Source organism: Mesocricetus auratus, unplaced genomic scaffold (genome assembly GCF_017639785.1).
Source record: "Mesocricetus auratus isolate SY011 unplaced genomic scaffold, BCM_Maur_2.0 Super-Scaffold_4256, whole genome shotgun sequence".
NCBI lineage: Eukaryota > Metazoa > Chordata > Mammalia > Rodentia > Cricetidae > Mesocricetus > Mesocricetus auratus.
In genome coordinates this window covers 69,090,286-69,108,870 of record NW_024429182.1, presented here as the reverse complement: position 1 = coordinate 69,108,870, position 18,585 = coordinate 69,090,286, and the positions used below count along the sequence as shown (strand labels likewise).

At 44.9% G+C, this 18,585-nt stretch overlaps 1 protein-coding gene across 14 annotated transcripts in view; it reads right to left on the bottom strand.

Annotated features, from left to right (window-relative positions):
* The window catches only part of Fgfr2 (fibroblast growth factor receptor 2), a 103,251-nt gene that overhangs the window by 60,059 nt on the left and 24,607 nt on the right, over positions 1-18,585 (bottom strand). For all 14 annotated transcript variants that reach the window (XM_040753084.1, XM_040753105.1, XM_040753100.1 and 11 more), the window contains one exon: positions 7,295-7,464. In XM_040753084.1, coding sequence (XP_040609018.1) covers positions 7,295-7,464 — 170 coding nt within the window. The remainder of the gene's footprint in view (positions 1-7,294; positions 7,465-18,585) is intronic.

Below are 18,585 nucleotides of genomic sequence, written 5' to 3'. Positions count from 1 at the left end.
TGAAAACAATAATGAGATCCTTGTTCACCAGCTGATTAACAAAATTAGGAAGATCAGTGTCACTTTAGAACTTGGTGAGTGACTATAAGGGAATACAGACACAAAAGGAGAATTGCAACGTAAAGCCGGAGAAACCAGTCCGAGGAATAATTTGGTGGCACCCATTAAAATTAATGACACTTGTTGTTGTTTAACCTTGTTAATGCTATATTTGGGTGTCTAGTCCACAGAAAATAATCATTCTAGCCAATCAGCAAATTCAAGGTTCAGTGAGAGACCTTGTCTCACAAAATAAGGTAGAAAGCGATTGAGGGAGACACTTGATGGCAACCTCCAGCCTCCAAACATGTGTGTGCACACACAGGGACACACAGACTTGGGAACTGAAAGAGAAGAGCTCCTCAGCCATCCGATGGGCCCTAGATCCTGCTCTGGAGAATGTCCTCATCTGGATCTCTCTAACTGACCAAGAACAAAAGGCCAGGGACAGGAGGGATCCTGCATCGAGTAACATTCCTGTAACTTTATTTTCATTCCTGCCCACAGCCAAATGTGTGTGGAATTCATCGTTATTTTCCAGCTGCCAAATAACAGAATTGGCGAGCAGAGCTCCAAACTATGTTCACGAAGGTCTTTCTTGAAATAACATTTCAGTATTGAAACAAAGCAGACCGGATCTAAGCCCCTGAGCTCTTTAGCTTGGAGCACAAAAAGCAGATTCCATAACTGTTCCACACCCCACCCATGTGAAGACAGAAGGTGGTCCAGACAGTTGGGGTTTTTTGTTTTGTTTTTGCTTTTTTACCCCCATACTCTTTCTGCTATCTCAAATCTCTTTAAGTGCCTGTAAAGGCTTCAGCTACACTCAGGTGACAACAGGGAATGACGATTTAATATCAACGCAGAACCAAACGTATCACCAGAGAGTCAAAGGCCAAAGGCCCCAACGGTCACCTGGATGTTTGGCTTCCTCATTGCAAAACAAGAAAATATCCAAAGATTTCCAAATACCCAGGTGTTGCCTACCAAGTGGAATAAACATCCAGAAGCTGTACCCTGAGCCAGCTCGAAGGAAGTGTCCATGTGGCAACAGATGCCCCTGTGACTTCCCAGAAAACAGCCATCGCTGTGGCTTCAGAAAGGTGGCATATGAATACGCCTGCTGCTGTTAAGATATGGGACTTATTTCCAGAAGGTTCCTAAGGATGTCAAACCATGCCTTCTGAATGTAATTGGGCATGGGGCTCACACGTGTGGAGGGACTGGCACTTGGGGCTGCTTGTCATCACCCAGAAATGAAGGCAAACACTTGTTAATGCTTAAACCGGCATTGATGGGTAGCAGTTTACTTTGTAGGGGGGTTATCCAGAGAGCAGGGCTGCACCATCAGACCCTGTACCACCACCAGTGAAAATAGAATCTCTTCACTCTGCCCAGTCAACAACTCCTGCATCACTACAGAGGCCGTGTGACTTACTCTGCAAAATGAAAGGGTACCCACTCAGCAGCCTGTTGGTTGCCTGAAGGTGCTAACAAAGTGGGTGGCAGCAGGGCACCCAGCTCTTTAACAATGCTCACCTTCGAAACCTACACAGAGGACTGTCATAGGATCCAGCAATTCCGCTAAGTGCATACCCCAACGAACTGAAAGCAAGGACTCAGACACAAGCATAAAAATTGACTCATACTATAACATACGTGAATCCTGGATATTAAGTAAAATAAGATGGGCATAAAGGGCAAACATCCTGTGAACACTGTGATTCCATTAACATCAGGTACTAAGAATAGGTAAATTCATAGATAAAAAATAATAGACTTGAGGATCTCAAGTGCTGGAGGAGGGGTTGTTTCTTAGTGGGTGTAGAGATCTTATTTGGAGTAATAAGTTTTAGAGGTAACAAAAATAGGTAAACAATATGGTATTATAAGTATTCGAGGGCAATTTTTGGTGGTTTTTTTTTTAAGTCTTATAACCCAGAGAGATGGAAGAACAAATACACATATAAACAGAGAGAGAGAGAGAGAGAGAGAGAGAGAGAGAGAGAGAGAGAGAGAGAGAGAGAGAGAGAGAGAGAGAGAGAACACGAACCATGCTTCTGGTCAAGCTTTACTTCACTGCCATTCCCCTCATCTCTCTGCACACACTAAAGAATGCAGATACATACAATACGCATTCCTATTATCTAGCACTAAGGAGGTAGAGGCAGGAAGAGGACTGAGTTCAAGGACAGCCTGGGTTACATGATGAGTTGGAGGCCAGTCTTGGCTACCCAGTATGTCACTAATTAAATGGCAAAACTAAGTGCAGAATGCCAAATATTTCCACACTGAAATTAGTCTGGGTCCTTTTGGGGGTGGGGGTTTTGTTTTTATTCTTTGAGACAGGGTTTGTCTATATAGCTTTAGCTGTCCTTGGCTGTCCTGGAACTTGCTCTGTATACCAGTCTGGCCTCCAACTTATAGAGATCCACCTGCCTCCCCTTTTTAAAAAATACTTAATTATTTTTATTTCAATCATATGTATTATGTGGGAAAGATATGTGCATGTCTCTGGCCTCAGAGGCCAGAGGCACACCAGATCTTTGGGTGCTGGGAATTAAACATGGACTCTCTATAAAACAATACATGCTCTTAGCCATGGAGCCATTCCTCCATCCCAAGTTTTGTTCCCATTTTTAATTCAAGTGATTTTGTGTTTCCCCTTCTCCCTAAGATGGCCCCATGCACAAGTCCTTCCAAAGCATGCTGGGGTGTGGTAGCCAACAGCCACAAAGTCATAAACCAGTAAGAAAAGCTTGCAGGACGGGCCTGGCCATCAAAGCTTAGAAGGGCTCCAGAATGACAGGGTTCTGAAGAAACAAGAAAAGTTGCACAAATAACCAATGTTCCTTTATGGAAACTTCCAGGTCTCTGGCTTTCTGGAAAAACATACTGTGGAAAACTTGACACCTTGCTTCATTAAGAGGCAAACAGGCAGGAACCAGAGGAGTTGGGGGTTGGGACTCAGCAGGTCCTCTCTGTGGGGTTTGAGTTAGGTAAGTCTCTTCAATTAAGTATCTCTTGTATGATTGACATGGCTCAACGGATAAAGACAATTGCCTCCAAGAGTGACCACTTAAGTGTGATTCCCTAGGACCCATCTAGTGGAAAAAGAGAACCAACTCCCTCCCACAGGTTGTCCTCTGGCCTCCACATGACCCCCCCACCACACACACACACACACACACACACACACACACACACACACACACACACACACACACACACACACACACACACTCAAATAAGCTTTCTTGTTTTTAAGTAGGTCCCTCCTTTCCAGTTCTAAAGGATGCGAAGCTACAGCCTGTTCCACACAGCACCTCCAGTCAAATGTTGGCAGGTGAACTTGTTTAGAAGTTCACATAGCAATGAAGAAAATACCAAAAGGAGAACTTTATACTGGAACCAAGATCCCCAACACTGTGCCATGAAGGCCCAGGTGAAGAATACAGTGAACAGGTGTCAGGCAGGCAGCTACACCAGGAAGGAGGACCCAGCCCCAGGAGAAGGTGTTGGTTGAGGGACCTCCCATACTTTATGACCCAGGAAGATGGGGCAGGTTTAACACATCTTCAGCAAGAATTATGCTGGGAACTATGTTTGTCTCAGAAGCCCCTGGGGCGCCACAGAATTTCTAAATTTCCAGTATCACCATAATGAATGTCACACTGGTGTCAACCTTAATTGCCCTGTTGTGAAAAAGCTATTGCACCATCATTTACATAGGACAGGTCACCTCAGGGGCCACCAAGCCACAACCTCCTTCTGCATGCACCAGAGAGATCAGGACCACACATTCCAAAGGCCAGCTTTGCCTTCATCCTTTTTACCGCTTTCCTTTCTCTTTTAGGGGGTGGGCATGCATAAGTACATGTTTGTGTGCAAATGTGTACAGATGCCAGAGGTCAAATTTGGGTATCCCCCTCCCCACCTAATTTTTGAGACAAGATCTCTCTCCAAACACGAGAATCACTGATTCGACAAGACTAGCTGGCCAGTGAACTCCAGCCCTGGATCACAGGCACACACTAGCACATCTGGCTTTTTTTCCGTGGGTATTGAACTCGGATCCTCATGTTTGCACAGCAAACACTTTAACCAGCTAAGCCATTTTTTTAAACTTTTTTTTTTTAACACCAAATGTCCTTTAGACATTTAGAGTTTTGCCCCATTCATTCAAATTCCCTTTTTCCTTGCCTCCTAACAGCTCAAACACTAATTAACAAAAACCCTCTGGGGTTGGAGAAATGGCCCAGTGTTTAAGAGTATTTGCTGCTCTTGCAGAAGAACCAACACCCACATGGCAGCTCACAACTGCCATTCCAGTTCCAGGGGTCTGGTGCCTTCTGACCTCTGAGGGCACCAGGCAGGCATGTGTGCACAAACATACATGCAGGCCATATTCATACACATAAAACAAATTAGATAACTCTTAATAAACAAACAAATGGTCTGGGCATGTGTCCTCACAGGCTACAGACATTCTTCGGGGTCCTCCTGAGTGCTCTCATTTGGCACGATGCTGTCATGGGTAATTAGAACTACCTGCACGTGTTAAAAATCAAGGGCATTCCCTCATTAAGACCCCGTGCTAACAGCTCCGTAATCGTAATCACTCATTCACATTTGCAAATGTTCCTTATCCATAATAATGATGTACAGCCCATTTATTTTAAGATCAAGAGTCTCTGGAGACTCATGGACTTACTTTGTACCTGCTTAGAGGTTGTCTTCCTGAGTAGAATTTGGATTCTGACCACCATTCTCACAGTAAAACTGCACTTATATAATTAGTTCAGACTGCATCATTTCTAGGAGTTTCCAAAAGCCAACGTGGTAAGCCAATCTGGGGGGCCGGAGTTTCAGTGGTGTGACCCTCCTTTTCTTTTATAATTTATTTAACTTTATTTTATGTGCATTGGTGTGAAGGTATGAGGTCCCTTAGAATTGAGGTTACAGACAATTGTGAGCCGTCGTGTGGGTGTTGGGAATTGAAGCCAGGTTCTCTGGAAGGGCAGCCAGTGCTCTTAACTGCTGAGCCAGCTCTCCAGGCTCCATGACCCTCATTTTCTATTTGTCTATTTGTTATTATGTATTTATTTTAGGGTCTAAACTAAGAAGAAAAGGACAAATGGACCTCATGACTCCTGCTTCTACCAACACGTAGAAGTCACAGTTGATGGCTGAAGAGTTTTCATGTCTGAGGTCCAGCAGACCTGCCCTTCTTTAGTCCTACTCAACTATCCCCAACCTAGAGACAGACTTATAGGCTTTCCCCCATCTTCCTCTCGGTTTGGGCTTCCACGTGTTCATTTTTAAATGTTAAAACCAAAGGGCAAAAATTATTACAGAAGCAAATAAGCCTTTGAAGATGGAAGGCTGTTCAGCCATCCCCAGACCTCTGACAACAGAAAGGAAGCCCACATGGACTCATCAGGATAGCACAGGCCTGGGTACCACAGTACCAGGTTACACACAGGGAGAGGGTCTGCTCTGCTCTTCCACACACCAGATGCCGCCTCCGAGAACACCTCTTCCACCTGGCTTTAAGAACTGGACATTGGTGCCTTCTATCTTTACCCAGGCTGGAAGTTTCTTAAATGGTCTTAGAGATGCCCACACTCTTGGCATTCATGCCCTCGGCTCATCTCCTCCCTAGGGACATGTTTAATGAAAGGAAGAGCAGAAGTGCTGGGGCATTGCTTCCATGATGAAGTTACAGAAGGTTGTGACATACTTGTCCTTCCACTCTAGCTCCTTTGTCTGCTTAGCCTGAAGATGACAACCATCATGCTGTCCCCATCTGCTTTGTGTTGGCCCATGTGGCAAGAAAGTGAATCCTAATGGCAACTGAACAGTTCCTTCCCTGGTGTATCCTTTAAGGGGAAACCCAGGCTTAACAAAAACCTTGCACAGTCCTGGGAGAGACTTACAGAAAAGACCTCACTAGGCTGCATAAAACTGAAACACTAACTGTAAAGTCATAACCTGGAGCAACTTGTTACACAGCAACTGACTACTAATACACCTTCACCTCTTCCAAATGCACAGCAGACTGTCATCACAACGTTTCCTTAAATCCTCTTCACATGCAAATTCTTAAAATTCTATCCATGCTGAATAATTTCAAAATTTCATCTTTTGAAAAAAAAGCTTTCCAACTAATCAAACATTTCTCTGTTCCTCTTGTTTGTTGGCTATTTGGTAGTAGTTGTTGCTGTTGTTGTATGTCGCCCTGGCTATCCTGGAGCTCACTATGTAGTCCAGGTTAGCTTTGAACTCACAGAGATTTGCCTGCCTCTGCCTCTGTCTCCTGAGTCCTCTGATAAAAGGCATATGCCACCACCTCTGGTTCCCCTGGCTCTCCTTCATCTCTACTCTGTCATTGTGCCAAAACTTCATTTCCTTGCCTACTCTCCCATCCTACTAACACCACACTTCCTTTTATGACCACAGGATGCAGCACACACTTGTGACTTCATCCTTATCAATAGCCGCCAAACACTAGCTCTTAACTTGGCCTCCCTGCCAATCCAGAGCACCTCTGACTTGAAGCCATGCCCAGTCCTGCTTGCTTTAGCTTCCCCAGTGCCTAGGCAGTGTCCTACATAAGGATAATCAATGATGATGAATGGACAAACAGAACCATAGGGAGTATCCCCAGGAATGTTCAATCAATGATGCTGAATGGGTGAGCAAAACTATACTTAGCAACCCAAGGAGCCTTCTCAGGGATGCCACTGAGATCCTGCAGCCCAACTCCCCGTGAATGATTAGACTAAAATTTTAGGTCATTCTCTGATGGGCCTTTGAACATTTCTGGTGATGGAGGATGGGGGTGGGGGTCTGCCTCTGTCATTGTCTAGCATCTGCCCCTGCTAAGGAATACCAGTTCATACTCCCTCCTCTAATCCAAGCTATTCACTCTTAATATAACCCCACCCTCACAGGGCAGCTGCACCAGTTTGAGTTTTACAGACCATAAAGCATATAGGAAACAGACCCTCAACTTTCGACCCCCTGGTTATTAAACTTTCCTCATGTAAAGAAGAATGCAAATGGGAACTAACTTTAAAATTACAGGGTCGTCCAGGGTGATCTTTTAAATATATCAAACCATGACGTGATCAATTACAATAATTATGCCTTTTTAAAAATACATATTCTTTCTGGTCCTGCCAACTTCAGAGAACTTTAAAAAAATAAACAATTCAGAAATGCAGGGCTTTAGATAAAAGCTCAGCCCTACCTTATAGCCTCCGATGCGATGTTCTTGCTTAAACTCCTTCCCGTTTTTTAACCACCTCATTGTGGGCGTTGGATTCCCCCCAGCTGGACAGCGGAACTTCACAGTGTTGGCAGCAGGAACGGCATGCAGCCGCTTCTCCATCTTTTCTGTGTTGGTCCAGTATGGTGCTCCTGAATCAGAAGACAATGAAATGCACATAGATGAAGGGATAGCCTCATCAACGCCAGAAAGGTAAGACTGTTTCATTGTAGGAAAGGATCTGATTTTCTTTTGACTCTTTGAATAATATTTATGTTAGGAAAATATTTTCAGAAGTCTGGTCCAGCTGGCCTCGCAGAATGTCCCCAGAGGGGCTGCTTATTGGGTTATGACTATTAACAGGGAAAAAAAGCATTTGAAGCACCTTCTCTCTTGCTCCTGTCTTGTGCCAAAAAATAATTTCATGTCAAATCATGCTTTAAAATGCTACTTTATATTCACAGAAACAGCCCATGTAATAGCAAGGGCCCAGTCCTCCAAAAACACATCATTTTAGATCACCACGCCTATTAAATGGTCATATATACACACTGTAAAAATAAACTGTCCTCAGGGACCACATAAACTTACTCATCAGAACTTTCTGTGTGGGCATGGGTAGAGGGGTGTTCATGTGTGTACGGGTGCATATGCACGTGCGAGGCCAGAGGTCAACCTCAGGTGATATTCACCCAGAGCCAAGGTCTCTCAGTGGCCTGGAACTTACCCAGTAAGTTAAGCTGGACCATGCTGAGCCCCCAGGGATCTATATGTCTCCATTTCCCCAGCATTGGAATTACACGCATGTGCTATCATACCAGAAAATAACATGGGTTCTGGGGATCTAACCCAGGCCCTCCTACTTACAGAGCAAAGTCCTTTACCTACTGATCTAACACTCTAGCCATCCCCAAGCAGTCTTGTAAATGGCAATCAATCGCATAAGTTATCATCTTAGCATGATAAAACAATCCTGGGAGCCGTCATTAACACGATAAATCAAAATACTGTATTGCTAAGTATATCTTAATTTTTTTAATGAGAGATCTTTTCTCTTTCCAGGGGTGGTTATGAATACTATAATCCCCAATGCTATGCTTAAGCTTAGTAGGAGACAACTAATCAAATGCTAAATTAAGTCATGGCTCCTAAATGGCCCTCACAGTCACAGGTACAGTGATTTTTCTTTTTTTAAGCTCAGAAAAAGAGGTAGATGCCTCAACGACCAAGTAACAAGTACATTTTATAAACAAGTGCCACATCATCAATCCAGAATGCTGCCATTGATTCTTCAAGCCTGTACTAATGGCTATAGAGACCCAATGTTTGCTTCCCAAGCATTGTTCCAAGAGCTTGTATATGCTTAGCATGTGATCCCCCCAACAACTCAATGAGGAGCTGTTATCATCCCTGTTGCAGGTGAAGGAAGCTGAGGTACTGAGACCTTGCCTGCAAATAGCCACAGCACTGAAAGCCATGCAACTGAGATTTCACCAAGACTGGCCTGATGCCCAAGTCCCAGTTCTTTGCCCCAGTCTCCTTGCTAATACAGACCAGCTTCACCCGGAAGTCAATCATACCTGCCAGACAATGAAAACTAGACTCTCAAACAGTCAGTTGGGGCAAACATGTCAACCTTCAGTATTGTCCAGAACTTCCACTGAAACGCTGGGCAACAAATATACTCTCCACACGATGGGGGCAACAGGAGCAGCATGCACACTCCACAAACCAGAGGCAAAATGGTCACAGCCAGGGAACATATTTGGCAATCTCCCCTCTGGCATATGCTGAACAGCCAGACTCTTCTGTTACAATCCCTCTCTGGAGTAACTGCCCCTGCCCCTGGCCACCTTGCCCTTGCTTATGACACCTGATATGAGAGGCAGAGCTGAGATGTCTTAATCAAGAACCCACTGTATCTTCATGCTAATGCATTCCCAAGGGTCAAGATGGTGAGATTTAGATAGCAACCTCATGATACCAAGACTGCAAAAGCACAGCTGCTGGCCCATTTGGGGCAGAGGAAAAACAGGGAAGGAAAGGAGGGGAGGGGAAGGGAGGGGAGGGGAGGGAAAGGGAGGGGAGGGGAGGGGAGGGGATGGGATAGGGAGGGGATGGAGGGGAGCCAAGTGACAAGAGGCTGCCCTATTTCTTTTCATTGCATTTGTGATATGCATCTTGAGGACCTTGTAGCTTGGGTATTGAATGCTTGTAAACACATCTATTCTCCTAGGAGCTCACCAGGGGAACACTGGACTCCTACTTATCACAAGACCCCAAGGACCTGGCATACCCTGAAACAATCACAATCATCTTTCATTTTAAAAGCTTCTACTTAGAAAAATCCACCCAAAGCCACTGAAAGCAGTCATTGAGATCCCAAAATAAATAATGAGCTTTGTCTCTACACAAAGACTTTAACAAATCTGACCTAAATGGAAAGCATACCTCATGCTGTCAGGTGTCTGGACTCATGTCATCTGCTTAAGTAAACACAATGGCCTATTCACATGAATTAGCTAAATATTAATGCAGTCACTCTTTAGATAGCATCAATTACTGCTGGGCTGAGCTCTGGAATGTCCTTTTCTTAAAAAACATAAAAGAAATCAACAAATAGGTGCTTACAAACCATTAGGCATGATTTTCATGTTCTCTGAGATCAAAAAGAAGGGTTGGCCTCAGGAACTCGGAATGTTCTTTTCCACTCTAAGCTATCAATGAGGCTGCACCACCGCAGGGGACTACCCCCCAGCCACGTGCAATGCACTGTTCTGACTTGTGCCAGCAGCACACTGGCAACCCAAGAACCCAAGCCTTTGTCCTAGTAGCCAAGGCATGACTTAAGGAATAGGCTTAAAACAAAAAAGCTCTGGGATTTCTAGCAGGTAGATGCTTCCCTAGAGTAAAACTGTATCTAGAAAATCTGCTACACTGGCCACATACAACAGTGTGGGCACTGCTTTTTGCCTCAGAGACCCAAGGTAGGTGGGGGCACTATGAAATCCAATCACTATGAGGCTGTAGCTAGACCTGAATTTCACAACAGTCCTCTGGGAGCTGAAAGGTCAATGAACTAACTTGTTCAAGGTACCAGTGCGCCAGGGAAGGGTTATCCCAATGCTCTGCCAAGCTCCTGATTTTCTGGCCACTACCACTCTTTTGAGCGCTACATCAGGGCAACGGCCTTTGCAACTGAGCCTCCCCTTACTTAGGATGGCAAGTGTGCAGATTTCTTAAGAAAAAACATGATGCCTACAGAAGAGATAAAACTGTTTTATTATTAACGATAACACATTTTAATTGTGTGGCTCTTCCTGGTATAAATGTAAAGGATGTACATGATCTAGGAAAATAACACTTTTATATGACCATCCTACTATGCTTCCTTCCACAGTAGTCTCCTGCCCTTTGAGACAGTCTTATTATGTAGCCTGGGCTGGCAACAAACTCAAGATCCTGCCTCATCCTCCCTCATGCTAGAATCGCAGGTCCAACACTCTGGAATCTGCAGACTCCTCAATATTCCCTGCCATTCTCACAAAGTAACCACCTACAAACATCCGGGCACCAAAGAAGTAGAGTATTCATCCAGAGAGACAAGGGCCAGGCATCTTAGACGAGCCAAGCTAGCCTCTTCCCTTCCAAAGCTTGGGAGCATTTCAGCAACCCCATGAGGAGCGGGAACTGCTACAACGGAGAAAAGCCTGTAGATGCAGAGACCACGCCCGTACCTAGCAGATGGCCACACTGGCTATTCAACAACAACCTTACTGGAAATGGATCGGCAAGCCAAGAGCACACGAGGCTGTCTGAAATCAGGGTGGTGAGCAACCGCTTTCCATGCCTCCCTGGGGGATGTGCAGCACACACCCAAAGTCACCTGACTGATATAAAAGGGGATTGTGGGATAGATCTCCAAAGGCAGAAAAAGTGAGCATACCAAGTCACTTGTGAAGCAAATGAATGGACTTCCCTCTGGCTCTGACATTCTTAGATCTCTTCTGGGTATACACAGCAAAAGAAAAATGTCCTGTTTGTCACAAAACACTAGCAATAAGCAAATCAAAAGAACATACAGACGCAGCAAAACAAGTAAAATCCAATCAGAAAGATGCAGACAACCCACTGAGAACCATCCTCCTTTATACCAGCATTGACCACCCCTGGGTGATCATGTTAAGTACGTTTCCACTCTGCTACAAAGCATCCGAGTAAAGAGAGGCAGTACTCCATACACAGTCCTTCCAAGTACCCCATAGCAATCCGTAACCATTCTGTCACACCAAGGAGGTCCACACCTCTCCCTCTGTAAGGGCTGCTTCTTCGTCACTGATGCCAGCTTCCCCACTGATGTCCATCCTTGAAAGTACACCTGCTGGTGGCTGCCAGCTAGCAAGCAGAGAACAAAACAGGCCACAGCTTGTGTAGCAGACCGGGTGGAAGGATGGATGATGGGGTAAAGCTTTACTATAAACCAGGGAAGCTGTCCTGATAAGGTTTCTAATATTCTTTCCAGGCATCCGTGTGCTACGCAGGTATTGATTTTGTCAACAAATGGTAGGACTACAGGGGGTTTTGACCCGGCAATTTAAACTTAATGATAAAAATGTAAGCTGCTGGGCCTGCCCCATAAAAACCCTTACACGGCCAAGTATTGACATCTAAGGTTTACAAGCTGTTCCCTGTCCAGAAGCAAAAAGCAAGCACAGCCCAATATTTTAAAGGAAAAACAGAATCATATTACAATGTTCCTCCATCTGGCTTAATGGCTGACAGGATCAATGTCACCCAGAAAGGTTAAGTGATTTGATCAAGGTCACAAAGCCAGAGGCCAGGCCAAGGCTAGCCCAAGTCTCCAGCTCCCTTAGCAATGCTCTCCAACCACAGCAGGCTGCCCTGTGAACTCTCCCACAGTAATTAAGTCAAAAGTTCACGATTTATGTGAGCCGGGGACGCTGATGACTGCCAACTTTATTTTTTATTGATGCAGAAATTTTAAAACACACGGGCTGTTTCAGCTCTTAGATCAAGTCTCCCCAACTCCCTAAAGCCTCACTAAGGCCCCTGCCTTAAGTCTATAATTAGGGCTTTTAAAAATATCACTAATCAGGACATCTGAATGTTATGCCCGCTGATGTGTTTGGTTTTTTGGTTTTCGGTTTTGGTTTTTTTAATGCCACTATTCTTACAATAAGACTGTCATTCGTCTGCTTTTGGTTTGATACAAACTGAGAAAAACCAAATCTAGCAGAGTGAGAGATGGACTGGGGCAGGAGGTAACTTAGGAAAGAGTATTGTCTTAGTTGCTGTTCTGGTGCTGTGAGGAGCCACCATAACCAAGGCAACTTTTACAAGAGAAAGCATTTAGCTGGGGCTTGCTTACAGTTTCAGAGGCTTAGAAGTGTCACACTTTCTCCAACAAGTCCACACCTCCAATCCTTCTCAAATAGAGTCACTCCCTGGTGACTAAGCACTCAAATATATGAACCTTTGGGGGTCACTGCTATTCAAAACCACCACAGATACAAACTGGCTTCTAGAAATTTCTTACAAACAGCCCACTGACCAGTGAGGTGTGTAATCCAAAACACACGCTGGGGAGAGGGGCTGTCAGTCACTCACAAGAGGAATGACTGGAGCACCCTGGGAGGTTCCATGGAATTCCCACGCACCCAGTGCAGCTGGCCAGGGGGAGGCTCGCCATGAGCACCTTCTGCTATGAGGCTCCTGAACCCACCTACTGATCAGATTTCCATTAGGAGGAACTTCTAGAACATTTGGCAGCCTACACACTTCGTCTTCTTCACTCTTTTCAATTCCTACTTTCACCAACTTGGATGCCATCTCTACCAAGTTTTAAAAGACAAAAACATCATAGCAATGGTGACTCAGATCTGTTAGCAGCAACAGGGTAACCGGTAAAGAGCCTGGGATCTCAGAGCTCTGTACTTTGGTTTTCCCTAGTTCCTCCTAGCCCTCCCTCTCTCCCCTCCCCACCAGGAAAAAGAAAATAAGCCTCTCTCTTTCAGGTGGAGTGAGTGACATTTGCAGGTCTCAACAAAGATGAAACCTAAATGGAAAAATCCCTTGTCACTGGAAAGGTCAACAATAAGAATTTTGACACTGCTGTCCTACTGTGGTCCCCCTCCAGTTAAGCAACTGAGCCAAACTTTTAGTCAGACAAGATCCAAACAAGAATTAACTCTAAGAATCTTCAGAAACAATCACTTTAAATACAAGCTCAAGGAAATCAATTTTTTTAAACCTCCATGAATCTGCTGCCAGATAATCTAAAAGGCACTTAAATTCCCAGGAACGGCAAGAACTAGGCAAGTTAGCTTTCCCGCGCTGATGTATAAATGCAGAACCTTCTATGGCCCTCAACCTGGCTGTGTTTCAAAAACCAGCATTTGAATTGGTAACATTTGTTCCAGAGAAAACAAGTTAAGTTGACCCTATGCTTATGATGACATCACAGAATTGCTCAGGGGAGTGGGCTAGTGCTGGCAAGGTGTGAGGACATTATCTAGTCACCTACTAAGAGTATGGTCTGAGGACTCCCTTCATGCCTGTGATAGAAGGACTTGACTTAAATCGGGATGAGAGCCCTATCCATCCAGGCGGCCCATGCGGGGATGTACAGTGTGTGCGTAACAGCTTGCTAGAAGGTGTTACATTTTAAAGGAACCATAAGATTCCAGGTTTGAGAAATCCTGGAAAAGAATACCAAACCGATGTTTTACTAGAAAACCTCACAGAGCACGGATGGTGCTGTTGGACTCAGCCTCTAAGCCAGGGTAACAGCATAAGGTGTTTCCTAAACTTGCTACAAGATTCAAGTCCCTTTCAGCAGAGGCTTATTCTGAACTAGGGTTCCAGAGAGTAGCCTTTGAAAAATGATGGCTTGGTTTTTTCTTAGATGGACCAGATCTGAACACCGCTCTGCTTTAGGTGAGACCCATAAAGATGCTTAGGAAGGGTGTAAGGCCAAAAAAAGAAAAAAAAATCCTTCTACACTGGGCTGGTCCTTGCTCTCAAGAAACCAATGGGTTACTGAAAAAGACAGGGCTACGATGCAATACCAGGTCACATGGTAGACAATGCCACAAAGTAGAACAGATGAGTTCCCAGAGCTTATATGAACATATGGTGATGGGCTCCACTCGATGAGCGAGATCAGCAGGAGGAGAGTTAAAAGTTGGGGGCAAACCAAGTATTTAACAATATCCACCTAAAAAAATCTAACATCACCTTCTTACTAAGGCCACCAGCTTCTTAACCAAAACTGAACTGTTCTGCCTCATTCCAGGTGTGCTTCTTTGTTTTTTGTTTGTTTGTTTGTTTTGTTTTTGCTGTATTGGTGAAGATCAATCTGGTGGCTTCCTCTTAATTCTTTTCCTTAAACACGATGTGCATGGGAGGGTTGTGTGCGCATGTACCCACATGCATGCTGACCGTGCCAGCTTTTTATTTTAGGTCAACTTGACACAAGCTAGAGTCATCTGAGAGGAGGGTACCTCAATTAAGAAAATGCCTCCATAAGATCCAGCTGTAGGTAAGCCTGTAGTGCATTTTCTTAATTAATGATTGATGACAGAGGGGTCCAGCCCATTGTGTGTAGTCCCACCTCCTGGACTAGTGGTCCTGGGTTCTACAAGAAAGTAAGCCAAGCAAGCCATGGGAAGCAAGCCAGTAAGCAGCACCCTCCATGGCCTCTGCATCAGCTCCTGCCTCCAGGTTCCTATTCTGAGTTCCTGCCCTCACTGCATTTGATGAGCTGTTAAATGGAATGGAGAGTGAAATAAACCCTTTCCTCCCCAGCTTGCTTTTGGTCATGTGGTCCATCACAGCAACAGTAATCCTAACTAAGACCTTGACTGTGGGAGCCTGATCTCCATTTCCATCAAGTGGGTTCCGAGAACTAATTCAGGTCATCAGGCTCAGTGACAAGCACCTTTCTACCCGGTGGACCTTGTCCCAGCCCTCTTCTGAATTCCTGGTTGTTGTTTCTGTGCTTGGACTTGGTTACCATGCTTTCTGCTCTCTACAAAGAACCGAAAATCTCTGCTGTTCAGGGAAGCTTGAGAGCCAGATAAGTGACTGTCTAGCAATCTGGCAGAAAGAATCACTTGGGCATTTTTCAAGTTGGACGACACAAACTTAAAACATGAAATGTTCCAGAAGGAAGCAGGAAATGGTACTGACAAAATCCAAGACTACCACAGTCAGCACAGTCACAGAAGCACCACTGGCTAACTTGAATATTCAAGTACATTCCAGTGGCATCCCCAGACAGAGGGAGCAGGGGATTCAATATGGACACAAAGATGCTTCCAGGTGTCTAAAAATGCAAAGAATTCAGAGCCTCTGCATTTTCAATAATAATCAGGTCAGGTATTTGACACTTGAGGTGGCAAAAAAAAAAAAAGTTTGAGTAGTAACATCTCCTTTCCCTCCTTGCCAAATATCCTAGTCCCAGAATTCTTTGGTCCACACACACAGGCCACAGCTGCTTAATCTCAGCTGCCCCAGGCTGCACCTGTGAATCAGACCAGGCTAATCACACTAACAGATGGCAGAGGCCAAGTAGCCAGCTAAGAACTGCTATCACTTTAAATAGCATCTAATGTTTCACAGGCCCCTCCCTGCAGCAGTATCTCCCTGGTACAGCTAACACCAGCCCTTAATCACCACACAGCACCCATCTCGGGGACAGAGCTAGTGTCATTTGAGAGCTAATTACCAAAAGCCCCATTGCAAGGTGAAAGTGTGGCAACCTCTCTATGGGGTGGCACCACTACACACCGTGCCCTGCAGCCTGTCCCTTCTACACAATGCTGAGCAGTTAGGTGAGCAGTTAGGCAAGCAGTCACAGCAATAGCCCCAGAGGTCCCCATCAGGCAAACTCGGAGACACTAAGAGATTCCAGTCACTCGGCCTTGGTTGTTACATAAGCTATACCTAATGTTACACGTCATGACATCATGTGTGCTCCTAGTGATGTCGCCAGACAGCATACTTGACCCAGCACGGAACAGTTCCCAGGTGTGCCAGCAAAAGCAAGTGGGTGGAACCCCATGTCTCAATCAACCGTGGAGGCACCCACATGTGGTACCACTTGAGAGCTGTAAACAATTGTGCAAACATATCATCCCATCCCCATGGAGACCTGGGAGAGCCACGGGTACCAGTCTTCAAGTGGCTGGACATTTCCCTTTGCTCCTTGAGACTATTTTCTGATCACTATAATAAGACTCTACTTTCTGCATTACGGGTTACTGGAGGCAGTACCTGAGCCAGCAGCCAGCCCCAGTGCCCTCCAAAGCCGGTTTGGGAGGGTTCCACCAACTGCTTTGGGGAGAGCCAAAGAACAGCAACTATGAACAACAAAGTCTGCTGAACCCGTGTTGTTATCAGAGGATACTAAGAAAGGTAACACGCCTTTGCAAGGCTGTCGCAACTCATAGTAGCACATACTTTCACTTGTCTTCTTGGTTTTTATGAACGTGGCTAGTAGTTTCTGCCTGTTTGGGGCAAGTGTGTGTGTGTGTGTGTGTGTGTGTGTGTGTGTGTTTGTGTGTCACATGCAGACACGGACAGACACATGCCCCATATCCCTAACTAGCTAAGTCTGAAGACAAGCTTAAGGAACACGCATTTCTAGAGGGTTCCCAAGTGATGCTGACACTGCTGGTCCAGGCCAACTTTGAAAACCACTTTCCTAAGTGTTCACTCTCCCTAAAGTTAAAATTATATTCTCCAAATTATTTCTCCTTATACCCAAACAATTGAGACTTAAGAACAGAGCCAAATATTCACTGGAGTGACTATATTTACCCCAGGATCTAACAACATTCTCTGTTAGCTAACCCAGGCTAAGTGATGGTGTTTTCAAATAAAAATATCCAGAGGCAAGAGAAAAAAAAATCCAGGCACAGACCTTGCAAGTTGATCACAACTGGAATATAAATACAAAGCACAAAACTATAAACCCCCAGGAGTAAAAGGACTGTCCTTGGGTTCACTCCTGATATCTTAGAGACGACACCAAAGGTTTGAGGGGACCCAGGAGAGATCTGATAAGCAAGGCTTTAAAATGCTTGCTCTGGGAAACACTGTTCAAACACAGGTATTCATACACTAGGAGAGAGGGCTTGAAATAAGAAAAGGAGCAGAGGACTGTGATCCAAAACATACAAACTCTTGAAACTCAACAATAAGGAAACAAACAACACAATTAAAAAATAAGCCAAAGCTAGTTATCAAACATCCACCAAAGAGCACATCGAGATAACAGGCACATAGAAAGATGCTTCCCACCCTCATCACAAGGAAACACATTCTAGAATGGCAGAAATCCAGAGCATCAGCATCACCAAATGCTGGCAAGGATGCAGAGCGAGGGGAGCCCTCCTTCACGGATAGTGGCAACGTAAAATGTTGTGGCTGTTTTGGAAAGTGATTTGGCAAGCTTCCAATGAACCTGAACTTACCACAGCATCCAACAGTTACGTTCCAAGAAGAGGAAGTGCATATCTAAACAAACCCACACCTAGTCTATGGCATCTCTACCCATGACTGCCAAACCTAGGCAATAACCAAGATGTCTTTCAACAGAGGGCTGCATAAACCGTGCACATACAAACTAGGGGATACTATTCAGTACTGAGAAAAAAATTAGCTGAATTCTGTGGAAAATTCAGGGGAGAAAATGTAATGCATATCGCTAGAGGGAAGATGCCAATCTGAAAAGCCTATACAGTGAATGATATTTCTGAACAGGCAAAGCTATGGAAACATTGGTGATGGCTAAGGGCTAGGCAGGTGTGTGTGTGTGTGTGTTGTGTGTGTGTGTGTTGTGTGTGTGTGTGTGTGTGTGTAAGTGATGTTTAGGGCAATAAAAATTTGTATGATAAGCACAATGATGTATTGTTATTCATTTGCATAAGTCCCAGGGCCTCCAGTAAACCCTGAGGATCACAGACCTTGGGCTTCAGTGCTGAGTCGATGTGGGCTCCTCAGAGTTCCAAAATGATGTTGACAGTGGGAGACTTGGGGCAGGGAGAAGTATGCGGGTAATCTCTTAATTTTGCTGTGAGCTATCCTAATTGCACCCTTTTTCTTTCTGATTCTCCTTCCTCCACCCCTGGAGCTGTGCCACCGTGCTCAGTCACAATGCTGGAGACTGACAGCAGGACTATGTATGCTGGGTAAGCACTTTACCAATCAAGGTACTGATCAGCCCTAAAACATGTTTTTAAGGCCAC